The sequence below is a fragment of the Ranitomeya imitator genome, chromosome 6 (genome assembly GCF_032444005.1).
Source record: "Ranitomeya imitator isolate aRanImi1 chromosome 6, aRanImi1.pri, whole genome shotgun sequence".
NCBI classification, from domain to species: Eukaryota; Metazoa; Chordata; class Amphibia; order Anura; family Dendrobatidae; genus Ranitomeya; species Ranitomeya imitator.
Genome location: NC_091287.1, coordinates 102,027,339 through 102,053,037, shown reverse-complemented (window position 1 = coordinate 102,053,037; position 25,699 = coordinate 102,027,339). Strand labels below are relative to the sequence as shown.

At 43.9% G+C, this 25,699-nt stretch overlaps 1 protein-coding gene across 1 annotated transcript in view; it reads right to left on the bottom strand.

Annotated features, from left to right (window-relative positions):
* KCNH8 (potassium voltage-gated channel subfamily H member 8) overlaps positions 1 to 25,699 on the bottom strand; it is a 666,710-nt gene that overhangs the window by 25,420 nt on the left and 615,591 nt on the right. The window contains exon 13 of the mRNA XM_069729971.1: positions 1,029 to 1,135. Coding sequence (XP_069586072.1) covers positions 1,029 to 1,135 — 107 coding nt within the window. The remainder of the gene's footprint in view (positions 1 to 1,028; positions 1,136 to 25,699) is intronic.

Sequence of the window (25,699 nt, the reverse complement as noted above, 5' to 3'; positions counted from 1 at the left end):
ATCATGTCATGTGGTATAAATATTTTAAAAAAGTTGAATTTTGCTTTGTAAGAAAAAGTATGAGTCTATCATAGGGTAGGTGCAGACAACCGTGTATTCTCTCATTCAATATGGTTGATTATGCAAATCGTACTCTGATCAACGTTTGATCAGAGTGTGAGCATCCAAGTCTCTCGTATGAGAAGATAGAGAACATTTTCTTTCCATCTTATCCATGCTGTCAGTTTGTGAAATTACACAAGTGCAGTTTCCTTGCTTTCCATGGACTCATTGACTTGCATAGCCAAATGTGATCTGAATATCGGATAAAACTCAGGCATACAGAAATTATTTCCTCAAACCAGCTAGGTCCGAGGAAAAATTCTGACATGTTCAGAGAATAACATTGGTCTGAGCGCAATCTAATGTTTTGTCAGATCATACTTGGACTGAAAATATGGTCATGGCCACAAGCCCATAGAAGAAATGGTCAATTCCGCAACAAATGTTGAGCTGATCTTGTTCCTGACATTGGCCTTTTCTCACTATAATTTCTGTAATATTGTAAAAGTTGCTGTAAGTGTTTTTCACAGACACATAGAAATGGACATGTCCCTGTGTGGTTCACACGAGCATACGGGTACGTGTGTCATCTGTTAAAAAACGAATGCCACACGTAGTGCAAATGTGGACATGTGAAAGGGACCTTACGTGGTGTGTAAGGACAAATACCAAATTGCTCTTTATGTACTACATAATTCATGCCATAAATATTGGAAACAGAGAAGAGAAGAAAATGGATAGCTTTAGCTTACCTGAAGTCATGCAACTGGATTCTTCTGAGTTGCAGAAATGTATTTGAAAAAAATAGAACAAAAATCTATATTATTACATTTACAGTAGCTCTTTTGTCCTATAATCTAATTAACACCATAGCACTTTTCCCTTGAAAATCTTATTTATGCATTAATATGGTTAAACGACTCTACGCAAATACATTTTTAATATGATTCAATCTTACTCTCCGTTAATCATGACATGTTTGGTACCTGCAACAGTTTGATTCTTTCGTGCTTGCTGTCTCAGCTGATAAGCTTCAAAATCAAATGCTTGACCCATTTCAATGCCTTTATCATCTTCGATCCCATCAACAACCCTGTTAAGAGAAAATAATATTGTCATGCTAACATTGAATTTATCTAAAATTACCTTCCTTTAAACCCTTAAAGACCTGGGGTTTTTCCATTTTTGCGCTTTCATTTTATCTCCACTTTTTCCAAGAGCCATAACGTTTGTTTGATTTTCTATTGACATAGACTATGAGGGCTTATTTTTTGTGAGAGGAGTTGTATATTTGAATGTCACCATCCATTTAACTACTGTATATGATGTATTGAAAAACGGAAGCAAAATCCAAATGGAATGAATTGGTGAAAAACCTGCAATTGTACCATATTCTGAGACCGTAACTATTTTATTCTTTTGTTAATGGAGCTGAGTAAAGGCTTGTTTTTTGCATATCAAGCTCACGTATCATTAGAGCTTGAAAGTGAGTGTTATTAAAATGTAACCTTTAATGTTAATTCGTTCAAAATAAATAAATAGCTGATATCTCAAATTGCTTAAAATAACTTATATCAGAGGTATAAATATAGCACAAACCGGGGAAATAGGATGTTTAACTATAGACAAGAAAAGTAGTAGTATATGTAGATTAGTCATTTAAAGATTTTTCTGTATTTTCATGACTATGAAAATTGTACATTCACACTGAAGGCATCAAAACTATGAATTAACACATGTGGAATTATAAACTTAACAAAAAGTGTGAAACAACTGAAATTATCTATATATATAATTGTCTAAGGGTTTTTCCGTCTGTCTTTCTGTCTGTCTGTCTGTCTGTCCTGGAAATCCCGCCTGTCCTGGTGGCCTCGACCAATCAGCGACGGGCACAGCATCGACGTAGAAATCCCGCGTTTCTGATTGGTCGAGGCCGCCAGGCCTCGACCAATCAACGGCGAGCACAGCGACGATGATGTCATAAAGGACGTAGACATCCCGCGTCTCTGATTGGTCGAGGCCGCCAGGCCTCGACCAATCAGCAACGGGCACAGCGATGATGATGTCATAAAGGACGTAGAAATCCCACGTTTCTGATTCAGCGACGGGCACAGTATCGACGTAGATGTCATAATGGTTGCCATGGCGATGATGATGTCATAAAGGTTGCCTCGACGAATCAGCAACAGGCACAGTCTGCCGTGAATTCTGGAATCATCATTGTCCATATACTACGGGGACATGCATATTCTAGAATACCCGATGCGTTAGAATCGGGCCACAATCTAGTGTCTTATATTCTAGGTTCTTCAAAGTAGCCACCTTTTGCTTTGATGACTGCTTTGCACATTCTTGGCATTCTCTTGATGAGCTTCAAGAGGTAGTCACCGGGTAACATAGTAACATAGTAACATAGTAACATAGTTAGTAAGGCCGAAAAAAGACATTTGTCCATCCAGTTCAGCCTATATTCCATCATAATAAATCCCCAGATCTACGTCCTTCTACAGAACCTAATAATTGTATGATACAATATTGTTCTGCTCCAGGAAGATATCCAGGCCTCTCTTGAACCCCTCGACTGAGTTCGCCATCACCACCTCCTCAGGCAAGCAATTCCAGATTCTCACTGCCCTAACAGTAAAGAATCCTCTTCTATGTTGGTGGAAAAACCTTCTCTCCTCCAGACGCAAAGAATGCCCCCTTGTGCCCGTCACCTTCCTTGGTATAAACAGATCCTCAGCGAGATATTTGTATTGTCCCCTTATATACTTATACATGGTTATTAGATCGCCCCTCAGTCGTCTTTTTTCTAGACTAAATAATCCTAATTTCGCTAATCTATCTGGGTATTGTAGTTCTCCCATCCCCTTTATTAATTTTGTTGCTCTCCTTTGTACTCTCTCTAGTTCCATTATATCCTTCATGAGCACCGGTGCCCAAAACTGGACACAGTACTCCATGTGCGGTCTAACTAGGGATTTGTACAGAGGCAGTATAATGCTCTCATCATGTGTATCCAGACCTCTTTTAATGCACCCCATGATCCTGTTTGCCTTGGCAGCTGCTGCCTGGCACTGGCTGCTCCAGATAAGTTTATCATTAACTAGGATCCCCAAGTCCTTCTCCCTGTCAGATTTACCCAGTGGTTTCCCATTCAGTGTGTAATGGTGATATTGACTCCTTCTTCCCATGTGTATAACCTTACATTTATCATTGTTAAACCTCATCTGCCACCTTTCAGCCCAAGTTTCCAACTTATCCAGATCCATCTGTAGCAGAATACTATCTTCTCTTGTATTAACTGCTTTACATAGTTTTGTATCATCTGCAAATATCGATATTTTACTGTGTAAACCTTCTACCAGATCATTAATGAACAATCTTGAAGGAGTTCCCAGAGATGCTTAGCACTTGTTGGCCCTTTTGCCTTCACTCTGCGGTCCAGCTCACCCCAAACCATCTCCATTGGGTTCAGGCACCCCATCACTCTCCTTTTTGGTCAAATAGCCCTTACTCAGCCTGGAGGTGTGTTTGGGGTCATTGTCTTGTTGAAAAATAAATGATGGTCCAACTAAACGCAAACCGGATGGAAGAGCATGCCGCTGCAAGATTCTGTGGTAGCCATGCTGGTTCAGTATGCCTTCAATTTTGAGTAAATTCCCAACAGTGTCACCAGCAAAGTGCCCCCACACCATCACACCTCCTCCTCCATGCTTTACAGTGGGAACCAGGCATGTAGAGTCCATCCGTTCACCTTTTCTGCATCGCACAAAGACATGGTGGTTGGAACCAAAGATCTCAAATTTGGACTCATCAGACCAAAGCACAGATTTCCACTGGTCTAATGTCCATTCCTTGTGTTATTTAGCCCAAACAAGTCTCTTCTGCTTGTTGCCTGCCCTTAGCAGTGGTTTCCTAGCAGCTGTTTTACCATGAAGGCCTGCTGCACAAAGTTTCCTCTTAACAGTTGTTGTAAAGATGTGTCTGCTGCTAGAACTCTGTGTGGCATTGACCTGGTCTCTAATCTGAGCTGCTGTAAACCTGTGATTTCTGAGGCTGGTGATAAACTTATCCTCAGAAGCAGAGGTGTCTCTTGGTCTTTCTTTCTTGCGGCGGTCCTCATGTAAGCCAGTTTCTTTGTAGCGCTTGATGGTTTTTGCCACTGCACTTGGGGACAATTTCATAGTTTGCCCAATTTTTTGGACTGACTGACCTTCATTTCTTAAAGTATTGATGGCCACTCGTTTTTCTTTATTTAGCTGCTGTTTTCTTGCCATAATACAAATTCTAACAGTCTATTCAGTAGGACTATCAGGTGTATCTATCAGACTTCTGCACAACACAACTGATGGTCCCAACCCCATTTATAAGGCAAGAAATCCCACTTATTAAACCTGACAGGGCACACCTGTGAATTGAAAACCATTCCCGGTGACTACCTCTTGAAGCTCATCAAGAGAATGCCAAGAGTGTGCAAAGCAGTCATCAAAGGAAAAAGTGGCTACTTTGAAGAACCTAGAATATAAGACAGAATTTCAGTTGTTTCACACTTTTTTGTTAAGTATATAATTCCACATGTGTTAATTCATAGTTTTGATGCCTTCAGTGTGAATGTACAATTTTTATAGTCATGAAAATACAGAAAAATCTTTAAATGAGAAGGTGTGTCCAAACCTTTGGTCTGTACTGTAGCTAGCAATCTATTATTGTATTTAGTAAGGTAAATAGATCAATAAAAGTAGAAACAATCTCACCCAATTCATGTAGCCATGGCATATTAATTCATGTCCCATTGTCTTCTGTTCTTCATCCTTGGTAGTCAAGCACTAACCCTATAAAGGCGCTATAAGCTTTTATGACCTGGTAACTCCTGCCCTTATAAAGGTATTACACTGCAATGCTATAGCACTGTAGACTACTGTGAAACTGACAAATGCCCATGAAACCCAGTCACATACTGGATTTCATAGCAAATCTCACATGGTAGACATGGGAGCCTTGTCTTGACTATCATATCAAGTGATTGGCACCCAGCGATCAGAAGTAATGGCTGCAATGTTGAACACCACAACATATAGCAAATAGATCTCAACTGTGTCAAAATCAAATCTCTAAACAAATTCTATAGTTGCAGCAAGGAAAAAATTGATAACATATAACTTTTCATTAAACTTTAGTGATGATCAAGCACAAAAATTCTTGAGTGCTCAGGACTTGAATTGAGCAGGTCAGAAACTTGGGGCTCGATTTGTGTACAGAGTATAATGTAGGTGAATGGGAATCTCAAGCATTTTTCTGTAAGACCCTAAAAGGAGGGCTGGGGAGGTAGTAAAATCACTGAAATTGATTGAAACAGTGCTCAAATGGAATGTAAACAGCATGGAAAAGACACCTGGATGCATCTCTGACTCCCAGGTCGATGCTGAGAACAATGTTGTCAGAGTATTTCTCCACTTTTACGGACAGACAATAAAACATAAAAAAACGAAGATAAAATGGATTTTTACAGGAAAAAATGTTAGGAAACATTTTTTCATGTATAATGTCTTACATATAATGCAAAATTACAAAAAAGAAATAAAGAAATGCCTACTCCAACCCCTTATCTGGGCATGTGGTGTGTGTGACATTGTCAGGCACATCCTGTTTAATTTCTGAAAGAGGGACTCTGAAACGCACAAATCCTATGTGGACAATGCAAGAACTGCCAAAAATTAGAAGGAAGAGCAACTCCGATACACCCAGTATCCGATATAAAGGAGTATCTCATACAAAATGTGAGACTCCTAGATTGGTAAAGCCTATGCAATAAGTACAAGGGTTATCAAAAAATAGAGGGAGAGACTGCAATACACCCTGGAAGACAAGTAAAGCAGGGCCTCAAAAAAAATATATATATATTTTCCCATTTTTAAGGAGAGGGACTCCTAGACTGGTAAAGCCTATGCACTAAGTGCAGTCACTGAAAAACACTCACCACTAGGGTATATATATATATATATATATATATATATATATACTAGCTGAAGAGCCCGGCGTTGCCTGGGCATAGTAAATTATCTGTGGTTAGTTACAGCACCTTACGTCTCTTATTTTCCCATCATGCCTCTCATTTTCTCCCTTACACCTCTCATTTTCTCTCTTACACCTCTCAGTTTCCCCCTCACTCCTCTTATTTTCCCCCTCATTCCTCTTATTCCCCCCTAACACTTGTCATTTTGACCTCACATCTGTCATTTTCCGATCACTCCACTATTTTCCCTCACTCCTCTCATTTTGCACTCATACCTTTTCATTTTCACCTCAGTATATACATGTTTGTCATCTCCCTTATATATAGTATACACCTGTATGTCTTCTCTTGTATATAGTATATACCTGTATGTAATCTCCCCTGTAAATAGTATATACCTGCTGTATGTCATCTCCTCCTGTATATTGTATATACCCATGTGTCATCTCCTCCTGTATATAGTATATACCTGTATGTCATCTCTTCTGTATAGACTATATACCTGTATGTCATCTCCTCCTATATATAGTATATACCTGTATGTCATTTCCCCTGTATATAGTATATACCTGCTGTATGTCATCTCCTCCTCTATATACCTATGTGTCATCTCCTCTTTTATATAGTATATACCTGTATGTCATCTCCTTCTATATATAGTGTATACGTGTGTCATCTCCTCCTGTATATAGTATGTACCTGTAAGTCATCTCCTCCTGTATATAGTATATATATGTGTATCATCTGCTCCTGTATATAGTATATACCTGTGTGTCATCTCCTCCTGTATATAGTATATACCTGTATGTCATCTCCTCCTGTATATAGTATATACCTGTGTGTCATGTCCTCCTGTATATAGTATATACCTGTATGTCATCTCCTATTGTATATAGTATATACCTGTGTGTCATCTCCCCTGTATATAGTATGTATGTGTGTGTCATCTCCTCCTGTATATAGTATATACCTGTGTGTCATCTCCTCCTGTATATAGTATATACCTGTGTGTCATCTCCTTCTGTATATAGTATATACGTGTGTCATCTCCTCCTGTATATAGTATATACTTGTAAGTCATCTCCTTCTGTATATAGTGTATACCTTTGTGTCATCTGCTCCTGTATATAGTATATACCTGTGTGTCATCTGCTCCTGTATATAGTATATACCTGTGTGTCATCTCCTCCTGTATATAGTATATACCTGTGTGTCATCTCCTCCTGTATATATTATATATCTGTGTGTCATCTCCTCCTGTATTAGACCGCGTTCACACGTTATTTGGTCAGTATTTTTACCTCAGTATTTGTAAGCTAAATTGGCAGCCTGATAAATCCCCAGCCAACAGGATCCCTCCCCCGGCAGTATATATTAGCTCACATATACACATGATAGACAGGTCATGTGACTGACAGCTGCCGTATTTCCTATATGGAACAGTTGTTGCTCTTGTAGTTTGTCTGCTTATTAATCAGATTTTTATTTTTGAAGGCTAATACCAGACTTGTGTGTGTTTTAGGGCGAGTTTCATGTGTCAAGTTGTGTGTGTTGAGTTGCACGTGGCGACATGCATGTAGCGACTTTTGTGAGATGAGTTTTGTGTGGCGACATGCGTGTAGCAACTTTTTGTGTGTCGAGTTGCAGGTGACAGGTTAGTGTAGCAAGTTGTGTGCAGCAAGTTTTGCGCATGGCGAGTTTTGCACGTGGCGAGTTTTATATGTGGTGCGTTTTGAGCATGTGCAAGTTTTGTGTGAGGCAACTTTTGCATGTGCTGCAACTTTTGTGCATGTGGCAATTTTTCCGCGTATGCAAGTTTTGCGTGTGGCGAGTTTTCCATGAGGTGAGTTTTGCACGTGTGGCGAGTTTTGCGTGAGCCTAGTTTTGCATGTGGCGAGTTTTGCGCGTGGCAAGTTTTGAGCTGCGACTTTTGTGTTTCGACTTTTATGTGGCGAGGTTGGTGTATGTGTGGTGAAATGTGTGCTGAGGGTGGTATATGTGTTCAAGCACGTGGTAGTGTGTGGCGCATTTTGTGTGTGTGTTCATATCCCCGTGTGTGGTGAGTATTCCATGTCGGGGCCCCACCTTAGCAACTGTACGGTATATACTCTTTGGTGCCATCTGTTATGTTTGCTAATGACAGGTGTTATGAAGGCAATCCAGAAACACAGTGTGCTTAGCGATCAGAGCGCACACAGTGATCTGACAAATACCCAAAAATACAAGAACGAGCTCTGAGACGTGGAAACTCTGTAGACTGCACACCTGATCCTATCCTAAACACAACTAAAAGCGGCTGTGGATTGCGCCTAACAACTACCTAGGCAACTCGGCACAGCCTAAGAAACTAGCTAGCCTGAAGATAGAAAAATAGGCCTGACTTGCCCCAGAGAAATTCCCCAAAGGAAAAGGCAGCCCCCCACATATAATGACTGTGAGTAAGATGAAAAGACAAAACGTAGGGATGAAATAGATTCAGCAAAGTGGGGCCCGATATTCTAGGACAGAGCGAGGACAGTAAAGCGAACTTTGCAGTCTACAAAAAACCCTAAAGCAAAACCACGCAAAGGGGGCAAAAAAAACCCACCGTGCCGAACTAACGGCACGGCGGTACACCCTTTGCGTCTCAGAGCTTCCAGCAAAACAAAAGACAAGCTGGACAGAAAAAAAGCAACAAAAAAGCAAAAAGCACTTAGCTATACAGAGCAGCAGGTCACAGGAACAATCAGGAGAAGCTCAGATCCAACACTGAAACATTGACAAGGAGCAAGGATAGCAGCATCAGGCGGAGTTAAGTAATGAAGCAGTTAACGAGCTCACCAGAACACCTGAGGGAGGAAGCTCAGAAGCTGCAGTACCACTTGTGACCACAGGAGTGAATTCAGCCACAGAATTCACAACAGTACCCCCCCTTGAGGAGGGGTCACCGAACCCTCACCAGAGCCCCCAGGCCGACCAGGATGAGCCGCATGAAAGGCACGAACAAGATCGGAAGCATGAACATCAGAGGCAAAAACCCAGGAATTATCTTCCTGAGCATAACCCTTCCATTTAACCAGATACTGGAGTTTCCGTCTAGAAACACGAGAATCCAAAATCTTCTCCACAATATACTCCAATTCCCCCTCCACCAAAACCGGGGCAGGAGGCTCAACAGATGGAACCATAGGTGCCACGTATCTCCGCAACAACGACCTATGGAATACATTATGTATGGAAAAGGAGTCTGGGAGGGTCAAACGAAAAGACACAGGATTGAGAACCTCAGAAATCCTATACGGACCAATAAAACGAGGTTTAAATTTAGGAGAGGAAACCTTCATAGGAATATGACGAGAAGATAACCAAACCAGATCCCCAACATGAAGTCGGGGACCCACACGGCGTCTGCGATTAGCGAAAAGTTGAGCTTTCTCCTGGGACAAGATCAAATTGTCCACTACCTGAGTCCAGATCTGCTGCAACCTATCCACCACAGAATCCACACCAGGACAGTCCGAAGACTCAACCTGTCCTGAAGAGAAACGAGGATGGAACCCAGAATTGCAAAAAAATGGAGAAACCAAGGTAGCCGAGCTGGCCCGATTATTAAGGGCGAACTCAGCCAACGGCAAAAAGGACACCCAATCATCCTGGTCTGCAGAAACAAAACATCTCAGATATGTTTCCAAGGTCTGATTGGTTCGTTCGGTCTGGCCATTAGTCTGAGGATGGAAAGCCGAGGAAAAGGATAGGTCAATGCCCATCCTACCACAAAAGGCTCGCCAAAACCTTGAAACAAACTGGGAACCTCTGTCAGAAACAATATTCTCAGGAATGCCATGCAACCGAACCACATGCTGAAAGAACAAAGGTACCAAATCAGAGGAGGAAGGCAATTTAGCCAAGGGCACCAGATGGACCATTTTAGAAAAGCGATCACAGACCACCCAAAGGACTGACATCTTTTGAGAAACGGGAAGGTCAGAAATGAAATCCATCGAAATATGTGTCCAAGGCCTCTTTGGGACCGGCAAGGGCAAAAGCAACCCACTGGCACGAGAACAGCAGGGCTTAGCCCTAGCACAAATCCCACAGGACTGCACAAAAGTACGTACATCCCGTGACAGAGATGGCCACCAGAAGGATCTAGCCACTAACTCTCTGGTACCAAAGATTCCAGGATGACCAGCCAACACCGAACAATGAAGTTCAGAGATAAGTTTATTAGTCCACCTATCAGGGACGAACAGTTTCTCTGCTGGACAACGATCAGGTTTATTCGCCTGAAATTTTTGCAGCACCCGCCGCAAATCAGGGGAGATGGCAGACACAATGACTCTTTCCTTGAGGATACCCGCTGGCTCAGATAAACCCGGAGAGTCGGGCACAAAACTCCTAGACAGAGCATCCGCCTTCACATTTTTAGAGCCCGGAAGGTACGAAATCACAAAGTCGAAGCGGGCAAAAAATAACGACCAACGGGCCTGTCTAGGATTCAAGCTCTTGGCAGACTCGAGATAAGTCAAGTTCTTATGATCAGTCAATACCACCACGCGATGCTTAGCTCCTTCAAGCCAATGACGCCACTCCTCGAATGCCCACTTCATGGCCAGCAACTCTCGATTGCCCACATCATAATTACGCTCAGCGGGCGAAAACTTCCTGGAAAAGAAAGCACATGGTTTCATCACTGAGCAATCAGAACCTCTCTGTGACAAAACCGCCCCTGCTCCAATCTCAGAAGCATCAACCTCGACCTGGAACGGAAGAGAAACATCTGGCTGACACAACACAGGGGCAGAACAAAAACGACGCTTCAACTCCTGAAAAGCTTCCACAGCAGCAGAAGACCAATTAACCAAATCAGCACCCTTCTTGGTCAAATCGGTCAATGGTTTGGCAATGCTAGAAAAATTACAGATGAAGCGACGATAAAAATTAGCAAAGCCCAGGAACTTTTGCAGACTTTTCAGAGATGTCGGCTGAATCCAATCCTGGATGGCTTGGACCTTAACTGGATCCATCTCGATAGTAGAAGGGGTAAAGATGAACCCCAAAAATGAAACTTTCTGCACACCGAAGAGACACTTTGATCCCTTCACAAACAAAGAATTAGCACGCAGGACCTGAAAAACCATTCTGACCTGCTTCACATGAGACTCCCAATCATCTGAGAAGATCAAAATGTCATCCAAGTAAACAATCAGAAATTTATCCAGATACTCACGGAAGATGTCATGCATAAAAGACTGAAACACAGATGGAGCATTGGCAAGTCCGAACGGCATCACTAGATACTCAAAATGACCCTCGGGCGTATTGAATGCAGTTTTCCATTCATCTCCTTGCCTGATTCTCACCAGATTATACGCACCACGAAGATCTATCTTAGTGAACCAACTAGCCCCCTTAATCCGAGCAAACAAGTCAGATAACAATGGCAAGGGATACTGAAATTTAACAGTGATCTTATTAAGAAGGCGGTAATCAATACACGGTCTCAGCGAACCATCCTTCTTGGCTACAAAGAAGAACCCTGCTCCCAGTGGTGATGACGATGGGCGAATATGTCCCTTCTCCAGGGATTCCTTCACATAACTGCGCATAGCGGCGTGTTCGGGCACGGATAAATTAAATAATCGACCTTTAGGGAATTTACTACCAGGAATCAAATTGATAGCACAATCACAATCCCTATGCGGAGGTAGAGCATCGGACTTGGGCTCTTCAAATACATCCTGATAACCAGACAAGAACTCTGGGACCTCAAAAGGGGTGGATGACGAAATCGACAAAAATGGAACATCACCATGTACCCCCTGACAACCCCAGCTGGATACCGACATGGAATTCCAATCCAATACTGGATTATGGGTTTGTAGCCATGGCAACCCCAACACGACCACATCATGCATATTATGCAACACCAGAAAGCGAATAACTTCCTGATGTGCAGGAGCCATGCACATGGTCAGCTGGGCCCAGTATTGAGGTTTATTCTTGGCCAAAGGTGTAGCATCAATTCCTCTCAATGGAATAGGACACCGCAAAGGCTCCAAGAAAAACCCACAACGTTTAGCATAATCCAAATCCATCAGATTCAGGGCAGCGCCCGAATCCACAAACGCCATGACAGAAAACGACGACAAAGAGCATATCAAGGTAATGGACAGAAGGAATTTGGACTGTACAGTACCAATGACGGCAGACCTAGCGGACCGCTTAGTGCGCTTAGGACAATCAGAAATAGCATGAGTGGAATCACCACAGTAGAAACACAGACCATTCAGACGTCTGTATTCCTGCCGTTCAACTCTAGTCATAGTCCTATCGCACTGTATAGGCTCAGGTTTAACCTCAGGCAGTACCGCCAAATGGTGCACAGATTTACGCTCGCGCAAGCATCGACCGATCTGAATGGTCAAAGACAAAGACTCATTCAAACCAGCAGGCATAGGAAATCCCACCATGACATCCTTAAGAGCCTCAGAGAGACCCTTTCTGAACAAAGCTGCCAGCGCAGATTCATTCCACTGAGTGAGTACTGACCATTTCCTAAATTTCTGACAATATACTTCTATATTGAACTTTAACATTGAACTCTAACATTGAACTTTAGGAAGGCAAAGTTTGAACAGCTTAGAGATGCCCTTAATCTGGTAGACTGGGACAATATCCTCAGAAATGAGAATACAGATAATAAATGGGAAATGTTTAAGAACATCCTAAATAGGCAGTGTAAGCGGTTTATACCTTGTGGGAATAAAAGGACTAGAAATAGGAAAAACCCAATGTGGCTAAACAAAGAAGTAAGACAGGCAATTAACAGTAAAAAGAAAGCATTTGCACTACTAAAGCAGGATGGCACCATTGAAGCTCTAAAAAACTATAGGGAGAAAAATACTTTATCTAAAAAACTAATTAAAGCTGCCAAAAAGGAAACAGAGAAGCACATTGCTAAGGAGAGTAAAACTAATCCCAAACTGTTCTTCAACTATATCAATAGTAAAAGAATAAAAACTGAAAATGTAGGCCCCTTAAAAAATAGTGAGGAAAGAATGGTTGTAGATGACGAGGAAAAAGCTAACATATTAAACACCTTCTTCTCCACGGTATTCACGGTGGAAAATGAAATGCTAGGTGAAATCCCAAGAAACAATGAAAACCCTATATTAAGGGTCACCAATCTAACCCAAGAAGAGGTGCGAAACCGGCTAAATAAGATTAAAATAGATAAATCTCCGGGTCCGGATGGCATACACCCACGAGTACTAAGAGAACTAAGTAATGTAATAGATAAACCATTATTTCTTATTTTTAGTGACTCTATAGCGACAGGGTCTGTTCCGCAGGACTGGCGCATAGCAAATGTGGTGCCAATATTCAAAAAGGGCTCTAAAAGTGAACCTGGAAATTATAGGCCAGTAAGTCTAACCTCTATTGTTGGTAAAATATTTGAAGGGTTTCTGAGGGATGTTATTCTGGATTATCTCAATGAGAATAACTGTTTAACTCCATATCAGCATGGGTTTATGAGAAATCGCTCCTGTCAAACCAATCTAATCAGTTTTTATGAAGAGGTAAGCTATAGACTGGACCACGGTGAGTCATTGGACGTGGTATATCTCGATTTTTCCAAAGCGTTTGATACCGTGCCGCACAAGAGGTTGGTACACAAAATGAGAATGCTTGGTCTGGGGGAAAATGTGTGTAAATGGGTTAGTAACTGGCTTAGTGATAGAAAGCAGAGGGTGGTTATAAATGGTATAGTCTCTAACTGGGTCGCTGTGACCAGTGGGGTACCGCAGGGGTCAGTATTGGGACCTGTTCTCTTCAACATATTCATTAATGATCTGGTAGAAGGTTTACACAGTAAAATATCGATATTTGCAGATGATACAAAACTATGTAAAGCAGTTAATACAAGAGAAGATAGTATTCTGCTACAGATGGATCTGGATAAGTTGGAAACTTGGGCTGAAAGGTGGCAGATGAGGTTTAACAATGATAAATGTAAGGTTATACACATGGGAAGAGGGAATCAATATCACCATTACACACTGAACGGGAAACCACTGGGTAAATCTGACAGGGAGAAGGACTTGGGGATCCTAGTTAATGATAAACTTACCTGGAGCAGCCAGTGCCAGGCAGCAGCTGCCAAGGCAAACAGGATCATGGGGTGCATTAAAAGAGGTCTGGATACACATGATGAGAGCATTATACTGCCTCTGTACAAATCCCTAGTTAGACCGCACATGGAGTACTGTGTCCAGTTTTGGGCACCGGTGCTCAGGAAGGATATAATGGAACTAGAGAGAGTACAAAGGAGGGCAACAAAATTAATAAAGGGGATGGGAGAACTACAATACCCAGATAGATTAGCGAAATTAGGATTATTTAGTCTAGAAAAAAGATGACTGAGGGGCGATCTAATAACCATGTATAAGTATATAAGGGGACAATACAAATATCTCGCTGAGGATCTGTTTATACCAAGGAAGGTGACGGGCACAAGGGGGCATTCTTTGCGTCTGGAGGAGAGAAGGTTTTTCCACCAACATAGAAGAGGATTCTTTACTGTTAGGGCAGTGAGAATCTGGAATTGCTTGCCTGAGGAGGTGGTGATGGCGAACTCAGTCGAGGGGTTCAAGAGAGGCCTGGATGTCTTCCTGGAGCAGAACAATATTGTATCATACAATTATTAGGTTCTGTAGAAGGACGTAGATCTGGGTATTTATTATGATGGAATATAGGCTGAACTGGATGGACAAATGTCTTTTTTCGGCCTTACTAACTATGTTACTATGTTACTATGTATATCATCCTGACCCTGGCACAAAGCCAGCAAATTTTTCTCAGCCTGATCCACTGAATTAGGCTCATCGTACAGCAATCCGAGCGCCAGGAAAAACGCATCGACACTAGGGTTGAGCGAAACGGGTCGAACATTTTCAAAAGTCGCCGACTTTTGGCGAAGTCGAGTTTCATGAAACCCGATCCGACCCCTGTGCGTGGTCGGCCATGCGGTACGCGACTTTCGCGCCAAAGTCACATTTCAATGACGCGAAAAGCCCCATTTCTCAGCCAATGAAGGTAAACGCAGAGTGTGGGCAGCGTGATGACATAGGTCCTGGTCCCCACCATCTTAGAGAAGGGCATTGCAGTGATATAAAGGGGAGTTCCCGCCGACCGCCATGTTACTGCTGCTGATCTGAGCTTAGGGAGAGGTTGCTGCCGCTTCGTCAGAAGCAGGGATAGCGTTAGGCAGGGTCCATTAACCACAAAACCGCTTGTGCTGTAGCGATTTCCACTGCCCAACACCACCTTCGGTGTGCAGGGACAGTGGAAGCTCCTTTTTTTTTTTTTTTCCTCAGCGCTGTAGCTCATTGGGCTGCCCTAGAAGGCTCCATGATAGCTGCATTGCTGTGTGTACGCCGCTGTGCAAACCAACTGCTTTTTTCAAAGCACAAATCCTCTTGTTCCTTCCTTTCTGCACAGCTATCTTGTTTGTTTGTCCACACTTTTTATTTAATTTGTGCATCAGTCCACTCCTTATTGCTGCCTGCCATACCTGGCTGAGATTACTGCAGGGAGATAGTAATTGAAGGACAGTTCCTTTTTTTTTTTTTTTTTTTTTTTGTGGGAGATTAAGATTGACATTTCTGCTAGAGTGCCATCTCTGTCTGTGTCATCTCTCACTCAGTGGGCCATAGAAAGCCTATTTATTTTTTTGCTTGATTTGGGTTCCAAAATCTACCAGAAAAAATCACAACATCAATCAGTGGGAGAAAAATATTGGCCTCAGGGCTTGTGTGCCACTCCTTACTCCTGTGTGTGCCATCTCTCACTCAGTGGGCCATAGAAAGCCTATTAATTTTTTTGCTTGATTTGGGTTCTAAATTCTACCTGAAAAAATCAATAAATCAATCAGTGGGAGATTAATATTGGCCTTTGGGCTTGTGTGCCAGTCCTAAGCGTGCCATCTCTCTCTCTCTCAGATAGTGGGCCATAGAAAGCCTATTTTTTTATTATTTTATTGGGTTTATAAATTTTCCCTGGAAAAAAAAAAAAAGTGGGAGATTAATATTGGCCTCTGGGCTTGTGTGCCAGTCCTGAGCGTGCCATCTCTCTCACAAATAGTGGGCCATAGAAAGCCTATTTATTTTTTTGGTTGATTTGGGTTCATAATTCTACCTGAAAAAATCAATCAATCAATCAGTGGGAGATTAATATTGGCCTTTGGGCTTGTGTGCCAGTCCTAAGCGTGCCATCTCTCTCTCTCAGATAGTGGGCCATAGAAAGCCTATTTATTATTATTTTTTTTATTGGGTTTATAAATTTTCCCTGGAAAAAAAAAAAATGGGAGATTAATATTGGCCTCTGGGCTTGTGTGCCAGTCCTGAGCGTGCCATCTCTCTCACAAATAGTGGGCCATAGAAAGCCTATTAATTTTTTTGCTTGATTTGGGTTCCAAAATCTACCAAAAAAAATCACTAAATCAATCAGTGGGAGATTAATATTGGCCTCTGGGCTTGTGTGCCACTCCTGACTCCTGTGAGCGTCATCTGTCACTCAGTGGGCCCTAGAAAGCCTATTTTTTGTTTTATTTGTTTTCTAAATTCTCCCTGAAAAAATCATTTTATTTTCTTTGGTTTCTAAATTATTCCTGAAAAAAATCATTTTTTTTGTATTTTTTTTTCTCTAAAGTCTCCCTGAAAAAAAAAAAAAAAAATCTGTGGGAGATTCATATTGCCCCTTCTGCTTGTGTGCCAGTCTTGACTCCTGGGTGTGCCATCTCTCTCTCTCTCCCCAATTGTGGGCCATAGAAAGCCTATAAATTTTTTTGCTTGATTTGGGTTCCAAAATCTACCAAAAATAATCACTAAATCAATCAGTGGGAGACTAATATTGGCCTCTGGGCTTGTCTGCCACTCCTGACTCCTGTGTGCGTCATCTGTCACTCAGTGGGCCCTAGAAAGCCTATTTTTTGTTTTATTTGTTTTCTAAATTCTCCCTGAAAAAATCATTTTATTTTCTTTGGTTTCTAAATTATTCCTGAAAAAAATCATTTTTTTTGTATTTTTTTTTCTCTAAAGTCTCCCTGAAAAAAAAAAAAAAAAAAATCTGTGGGAGATTCATATTGCCCCTTCTGCTTGTGTGCCAGTCTTGACTCATGGGTGTGCCATCTCTCTCTCTCTCCCCAATTGTGGGCCATAGAAAGCCTATTAATTTTTTTGCTTGATTTGGGTTCCAAAATCTACCAAAAAAAATAACTAAATCAATCAGTGGGAGATTAATATTGGCCTCTGGGCTTGTGTGCCACTCCTGACTCCTGTGTGCGTCATCTGTCACTCAGTGGGCCCTAGAAAGCCTATTTTTTGTTTTATTTGTTTTCTAAATTCTCCCTGAAACAATCATTTTATTTTGTTTGGTTTCTAAATTATTCCTGAAAAAAATCATTTTTTTTGTATTTTTTTTTCTCTCAAGTCTCCCTGAAAAAAAAAAAAAAAAAAAATCTGTGGGAGATTCATATTGCCCCTTCTGCTTGTGTGCCAGTCTTGACTCCTGGGTGTGCCATCTCTCTCTCTCCCCAATTGTGGGCCATAGAAAGCCTATTAATTTTTTTGCTTGATTTGGGTTCCAAAATCTACCAAAAAAAATAACTAAATCAATCGGTGGGAGATTAATATTGGCCTCTGGGCTTGTGTGCCACTCCTGACTCCTGTGTGCGTCCTCTCTCACTCAGTGGGCCCTACAAAGCCTTTTTTTTTTTTTTTTCCTAAATTCTCCCTGAAACAATCATTTCATTTTATTTGTTTTATAAATTCTTCTGTAAAAAATAATTTTTTTTTAATTTTTTTTTTTTCTGAAGTCTCCCTTTTAAAAAAAACAAACACAAATCAGTGGGAGATAAATATTTACATTTGCGCTTCAGTGACAGTCCTGCGTGTGTGCCATCTCATTTGTTGCCAACAACAACAGAGTGTGTAACATTGTGGCTGATTTTCGTTGTGGTCTCACCCACCTGTAAAGGGGTAGCTAAATCATACTGAAGTTATAGCTCACCATGTAAGTTGTGTGACAGCAACAAATACCGTTCGTTTGGTAACGTTTTTAAAACAATGAGGAAGTCTGGTGGAAGAGGTCGTGGCCGGGGCGTTCATTGTCAGCTGGTAATGAGGGTAGTGGTAGTGGTGGAGCATCAGGTGGTCGTGGGAAAAAAAATATTGCACCTAAGTCTGGAGCTGTGGAGCCAGGTTCGTCGTCTGGCTACACAAGGCCTCAAACCCTCCCTTTTCTGGGAGTAGGAAAACCGCTTTTAAAGCCGGAGCATCAAGAGCAAGTTTTGGCTTATCTTGCTGACTCAGCCTCTAGCTCTTTTGCCTCCTCTCGTGAAACTGGTAAAAGTAAAAGCAGCGCGTCGTTAGTGGATGTTCACGGTCAGGGACAAGTCGCTTCCTTGTCCTCTTCAGCAAAAACAACAACAGAGAAGAATGCAGCAGGCGACACAACGGGTTACTCCATGGAGCTCTTTACACATACCGTCCCTGGCTTAGAAAGTGAAGCAGTTAACAGTCCATGCCCATTACAAGTTGAATCTGACATGGAGTGCACTGATGCACAGCCACAGCCAGACTACTATGCTGGTCCTTTGACTCAGACCACAACATTGCCCTCGCAGGGTGCTGATCAAGAATCAGACCCTGATGAGACTATGTTGCCCCATCACGAACGCTATACCACCGACCGACACGGTGACACAGACGAAGTTGCACACGAGCTACAAGAAGAGGTAATAGATGACCCAGTTCTTGACCCCGATTGGCAGCCATTGGGGGAACAGGGTGCAGGCGGCAGCAGTTCTGAAGCGGAGGAGGAGGGGCCGCAGCAGGCATCAACATCGCAACAGGTTCCATCTGCCGGGCCCGTATCTTGGCCAAAACGCGTGGCAAAGTCAAAACCTGTTGGAGGACAGCGTGGCCATCCGGTTAAAGCTCAGTCTGCAATGCCTGAAAAGGTATCCGATGCTAGAAAGAGTGCAGTCTGGCATTTTTTTAAACAACATCCAATTGATCAGCACAAAGTAATCTGTCAAAAATGTTCAACTACCTTAAGCAGAGGGCAGAATCTGAAAAGTCTCAATACAAGTTGCATGCATAGACATTTAACCACCATGCATTTGCAAGCTTGGACTAACTACCAAACGTCCCTTAAGGTTGTAGCACCCTCGGCCAATGAAGCTACTCATCAACGCAACATCCCTTCCGGCAGTGTAGGGCCACCATTTTCTGCACCACCTGCAGTATCTGTGCAGGTTTCTTTGCCAGGCCAAAGCAGTCAGGGTCAGGGAATCTCCAGTTTCGTAGTAGGAAACACTGCATCTAGGGCACCGGCGGCAACAATACCATCTCCCACCGTCTCTCAGTCTGCCATGTCCACCGGCACCCCCGCTAGTCCCACGATCTCCAGCTCTCCAGTCCAGCTCACCCTACATGAGACTATGGTTAGAAAAAGGAAGTACTTAGCCTCGCATCCGCGTACACAGGGTTTGAACGCCCACATAGCTAGACTAATCTCGTTAGAGATGATGCCCTACCGGTTAGTTGAAAGCGAAGCTTTCAAAGACCTGATGGACTACGCTGTACCACGCTACGAGCTACCCAGTCGACACTTTTTTCCAGAAAAGCCATCCCAGCCCTCCACCAGCATGTTAAAGAGTGCATCGTCCATGCACTCAGGCAATCTGTGAGCACAAAGGTGCACCTGACAACAGATGCATGGACCAGTAGGCATGGCCAGGGACGTTACGTGTCCATCACGGCACACTGGGTAAATGTGGTGGATTCAGGGTCCACAGAAGACAGCAAGTTTGGGACAGTTCTGCCTAGCCCACGGTCTAGGAAACAGTTGGCTGTAGCCGTTCGCACCCCCTCCTCCTCCTCCTCCTCCTCGTCCTCCTGCAGAAGCGAGAGCTCGTCCACAGACCGCAGTCGCACAACCACTCCATCCGCAGCTGCCACTGTTGCACACCAGGTCTCCCATTATGGGGCAGCTACTGGCAAACGTCAGCAGGCTGTATTGGCTATGAAGTGTTTGGGCGACAACAGACACACCGCGGAAGTTCTGTCCGAGTTCTTGCAGCAAGAAACGCAGTCGTGGCTGGGCACTGTAGATCTTGAGGCAGGCAAGGTAGTGAGTGATAACGGAAGGAATTTCATGGCTGCCATCTCCCTTTCCCAACTGAAACACATTCCTTGCCTGGCTCACACCTTAAACCTGGTGGTGCAGTGCTTCCTGAAAAGTTATCCGGGGTTATCCGACCTGCTCCTCAAAGTGCGTGGACTTTGCGCACATATCCGCCGTTCGCCTGTACACTCCAGCCGTATGCAGACCTATCAGCGTTCTTTGAACCTTCCCCAGCATCGCCTAATCATAGACGTTGTTACAAGGTGGAACTCAACACTGCACATGCTTCAGAGACTGTGCGAACAGAGGCGGGCTGTTATGTTTTTGTGGGAGGATACACATACACGGGCAGGCAGTAGGATGGCAGACATGGAGTTGTCAGGTGTGCAGTGGTCGAAGATTCAAGACATGTGTCAAGTCCTTCAGTGTTTTGAGGAATGCACACGGCTGGTTAGTGCAGACAACGCCATAATAAGCATGAGCATCCCCCTAATGTGTCTGCTGATGCAAAGTTTGACGCACATAAAGGATCAGGCGTCTGCACCAGAGGAAGAGGAAAGCCTTGATGACAGTCAGCCATTGTCTGGTCAGGGCAGTGTACAGGACGAGGTAGCGGGCGAAGAGGAGGTGGAGGATGAGGAGGATGATGGGGATGAGTATATTTTTAATGAGGAAGCTTTCCCGGGGTCATTGGAAATTGGTGGCGTGGCAAGGGCGGGTTCTGGTTTTTTGAGGGACACAAGTGACGTAGATTTGCCTGCAACTGCCCCTCAACCAAGCACAACCGCAGATTTGACAACTGGAACTTTGGCCCACATGGCGGATTATGCCTTGCGTATCCTCAAAAGGGACACACGCATTACAAAAATGATGAACGATGACGATTACTGGTTGGCATGCCTCCTTGATCCTCGCTATAAAGGCAAATTGCAAAATATTATGCCACATGAGAACTTGGAACTAATATTAGCAACAAAACAATCAACTCTTGTTGACCGTTTGCTTCTGGCATTCCCTGCACACAGCGCCCGTGATCGTTCTCACACGAGCTCCAGGGACCAGCAGACCAGAGGTGTTAGAGGGGCAGAAATCAGAAGTGGCGTTGGCCAGAGGGGTTTTCTGACCAGGTTGTGGAGTGATTTTGCTATGACCGCAGACAGGACAGGTACTGCAGCATCAATTCAAAGTGACAGGAGACAACATTTGTCCAGTATGGTTACAAACTATTTTTCATCCCTTATCGACGTTCTCCCTCAACCGTCATTCCCATTTGATTACTGGGCATCCAAATTAGACACCTGGCCAGAATTGGCAGAATATGCATTGCAGGAGCTTGCTTGCCCGGCAGCTAGTGTCCTATCAGAAAGAGTATTCAGTGCTGCAGGTTCAATACTAACTGAAAAAAGGACTCGTCTGGCTACCCAAAATGTAGATGATCTAACCTTCATTAAAATGAACCACAACTGGATTTCGAAATCTTTTGCCCCACCTTGCCCGGCTGACACCTAACTTTCCTATGAAAAGGTCTTGCCTGTGGACTCTTCTGAATGACTTTTCCAATCTCGTAATTTTCTGCACCTGATTGTCCAGCATACGACATGTTTACTCCTAACAAAATGGCCAAACTCCCCACACGGGGCCGTGGTATCGCCACTTTGCGCCAGCACCCGTGAGAGTGCTGTTTGTCTGAAGAGGTGGGTGTGCCCGCTTTTGGTCGACGGCACTGCCACTGGGTCCCTCATAGTACAATAAAGTGTCTCTGGCGGTGGTGGTGCGCACCCAACGTCAGACACACCATTGTAATATGAGGGGCCCTGGGCCTGTACCGCCGGCCACAAGACAGTTCCCCCCCCCAGCTCAAACAGTGCTCTACCACTAGCAAAATTATCTCTCACAGCTTCACCAATGTTTAGTCTATGCGCTGACATCCTTCAATGCCTGGCACTGACAATACCATTGTTTTGGCATTTTTGTTATGTTAGGCCTTCGAAGCCTGTCTGCGGTCCGTTCTTTCTACAACTACTACACTGACCAGGCCACTGCTGGCCGTGTTCCCCTGGAACCAATTTAAACTTGCCTACAGCCAGCCCAATTTTGTTATGTTAGGCCTTCTTAGCCTGTCTGCCGTCACTCCTTCCACTAGACTTCCACTGACCAGACCACTGTTGCCCGTGTACCCCTGGAACCAATTTTAAATTGCCAACAGCCAAATGTTATTATGTTAGGCCTTTGATGCCTGTCTGCCGTCACTCCTTCCACTAGACTTCCACTGACCAGACCACTGTTGCCCGTGTACCCCTGGAACCAATTTTAAATTGCCAATAGCCCAATGTTATGATGTTAGGCCTTTGATGCCTGTCTGCCGTCACTCCTTCCACTAGGCCTCCACTGACCTGTCTACTGCTGCCCGTGTTCCCATGGAACCAATTGTAAATTGCCTACAGCCAGCCCATTTTATTACGTTAGGCCTTCGAAGCCTGTCTGCGGTCCCTCCTTCCACTAGGCCTCCACTTACCTGTCTACTGCTGCCCGTGTTCCCCTGGAACCAATTTTAAATTGCCTACAGGCAGCCCAATTTATTATGTTAGGCCTTCGAAGCCTGTCTGCGGTCCCTCCTTCCACTAGGCCTCCACTTACCTGTCTACTGCTGCCCGTGTTCCCCTGGAACCAATTTTAAATTGCCTACAGCCAGCCCATTTTATTATGTTAGGCCTTCGAAGCCTGTCTGCGGTCCCTCCTTCCACTAGGCCTCCACTGACCTGTCTACTGCTGCCCGTGTTCCCCTGGAACCAATTTTAAATTGCCTACAGCCAGCCCATTTTATTATGTTAGGCCTTCGAAGCCTGTCTGCGGTCCCTCCTTCCACTAGGCCTCCACTTACCTGTCTACTGCTGCCCGTGTTCCCCTGGAACCAATTTTAAATTGCCTACAGGCAGCCCAATTTATTATGTTAGGGCTTCGAAGCCTGTCTGCGGTCCCTCCTTCCACTAGGCCTCCACTGACCTGTCTACTGCTGCCCGTGTTCCCCTGGAACCAATTTTAAACTGCCTACAGGCAGCCCAATTTATTATGTTAGGGCTTCGAAGCCTGTCTGCGGTCCCTCCTTCCACTAGGCCTACACTGACCTGTCTACTGCTGCCCGTGTACCCCTTGAACCAACATCATAAAATAAAAAAAAAAGTATTTTGCTTATAAAAAAGAAAATACTGGTGAGATATCAAATGCAGACATTTTAACATTAAAAACAAACACACAACTAAAATCTGGTACAGTACTAAAAATGGCCACCAGCTACAATTACTTTATCCTGCAAGTATTTAACTGAAAGGTTTTTTAAATTGAAAACACAGATATGGCATCCACCGAGTGTTGTCCTGTCGCGTCTTCTTTATATTATTGCCGAGAAGATGCAAAACAATGAAAATAATAAAATCATTAATTACCAAAATAATAGAGAAAGTCAACACCACATTGCAAATAAACATTCATTCCAAATAAAGAAGCAGGGCGCGTCCGAGGGTGAGTATATACCTAATAAGAATATAATCACCCTCGGACGCGCAATGCTTATTTCCAACAGCCTTCCTTCCTAAGAATCAGCCCTTCCGTGGTGTAGAGAGACGTTGTGTTACACTCCAAGGTGTTCCCCAGGTTGCCTTTCCTGAGCTTCGATCTTCCGGCTCTCGTTTAGTAGTTGTTGGAAACTACGCTGCATTAGGCCTTCAAATTGGGTATGGGGTGTAGAGAGATGGTGTGTTCCACTCCAAGGTGTTCCCCAGGTTGCCTTTCCTGAGCTTCGATTTTCCGGCTCTCGTTTAGTAGTTCTTGGAAACTACACTGCATTAGGCCTTCAAATTGGGTATGGGGTGTAGAGAGAGGGTGTGTTACACTCCAAGGTGTTCCCCAGGTTGCCTTTCCTGAGCTTCGATCTTCATGCTCTCGTTTAGTAGTTGTCGGAAACTACGCTGCATTAGGCCTACAAATTGGGTATGGGGTGTAGAGAGAGGGTTTGTTACACTCCAAGGTGTTCCCCAGGTTGCCTTTCCTGAGCTTCGATCTTCCGGCTCTCGTTTAGTAGTTGTTGGAAACTACGCTGCATTAGGCCTTCAAATTGGGCATAGGGTGTAGAGAGAGGGTGTGTTACACTCCAAGGTGTTCCCCAGGTTGCCTTTCCTGAGCTTCGATCTTCCGGCTCTCGTTTAGTAGTTCTTGGAAACTACACTGCATTAGGCCTTCAAATTGGGTATGGGGTGTAGAGAGAGGGTGTGTTACACTCCAAGGTGTTCCCCAGGTTGCCTTTCCTGAGCTTCGATCTTTCGGCTCTCGTTTAGTAGTTCTTGGAAACTACACTGCATTAGGCCTACAAATTGGGTATGGGGTGGAGAGAGATGGTGTGTTACACTCCAAGGTGTTCCCCAGGTTTCCTTGCCATTGCTTCGGTCTACCGACTCTCGTTTAGTAGTTGTAGAAAAGTACACTGCATTAGGCCCACAAAATGGGTATGGGGTGGAGAGAGATGGTGTGTTACACTCCAAGGTGTTCCCCAGGTTGCCTTTCCTGAGCTTCTATCTTCAGGCTCTCATTAAATTGTGGTTAAATGGAACAACTGCATTTGGCGTACTAGTTGGTTTGGGGCCTACAATCGGTGTCTGCCACTCCTTGCTGTTCTCCTGGTTTCCTGTCCTGAAATTCCATTTTCAGGCTCTCGTTAAGTAGTTGTTAATGTTAGACTGCATTTGGCCTACTAGTTGGGTTGGGGCCTACTATCGGTGTCTGCCACTCCTTGCTGTTCTCCTCCACTGAACAAAGCTGTGCCGCCTGTTTACTACGGTTGCCAATTTTGAACTGCATTTCGACTACTTACTGATTTGGCCCTACTCTCTGTGTCAGCCTCTCATTCCAGTTGTCCTCCACTGCAATGCCCCCTGGTTATTCCTGTGTTACCAATTTTGAACTGCATTTAGCCCACTTTATTCTTTGGGCCTATATCTGTGTTTCCACTTCATCGTGCCCATTGCCCAGCCAGTGACAGATGAGTCTGCTGGTACATTGACCCATAACTCAACATTCCCCGTGCATGCTACACAACAACATTGTGACCCTGCTGAAAGTCAGGTTGCTCTTCCCGCATACCATACCACCTTACACGGGGACAAAGAGGAAGGTGCAGATGAAAGTGCAGGTTCCTTCATCAGGTGGGGGGAGGAATACTAGTTGGCGACGTCACTGGCACAGGGCCTCTCATAGTACGCAAAAGTGTTGCTGCCGGTGGGAGGCGCCCCCGCCGTGCAAACACACCGCTGTACTTTGAGGGGCCCTGTGCCAGTGCCAATGCCAACAAGTGGGCCCCCCCTGCTTGCTCAGGATCACAGCACTTGCAAAGTTGAAATACTTACCTCTCCCTGCTCCACTGCCGTGACATGGTCCAGATTTCCTGGGCCCACTAATTACTTGAACCAGCCCTACCCC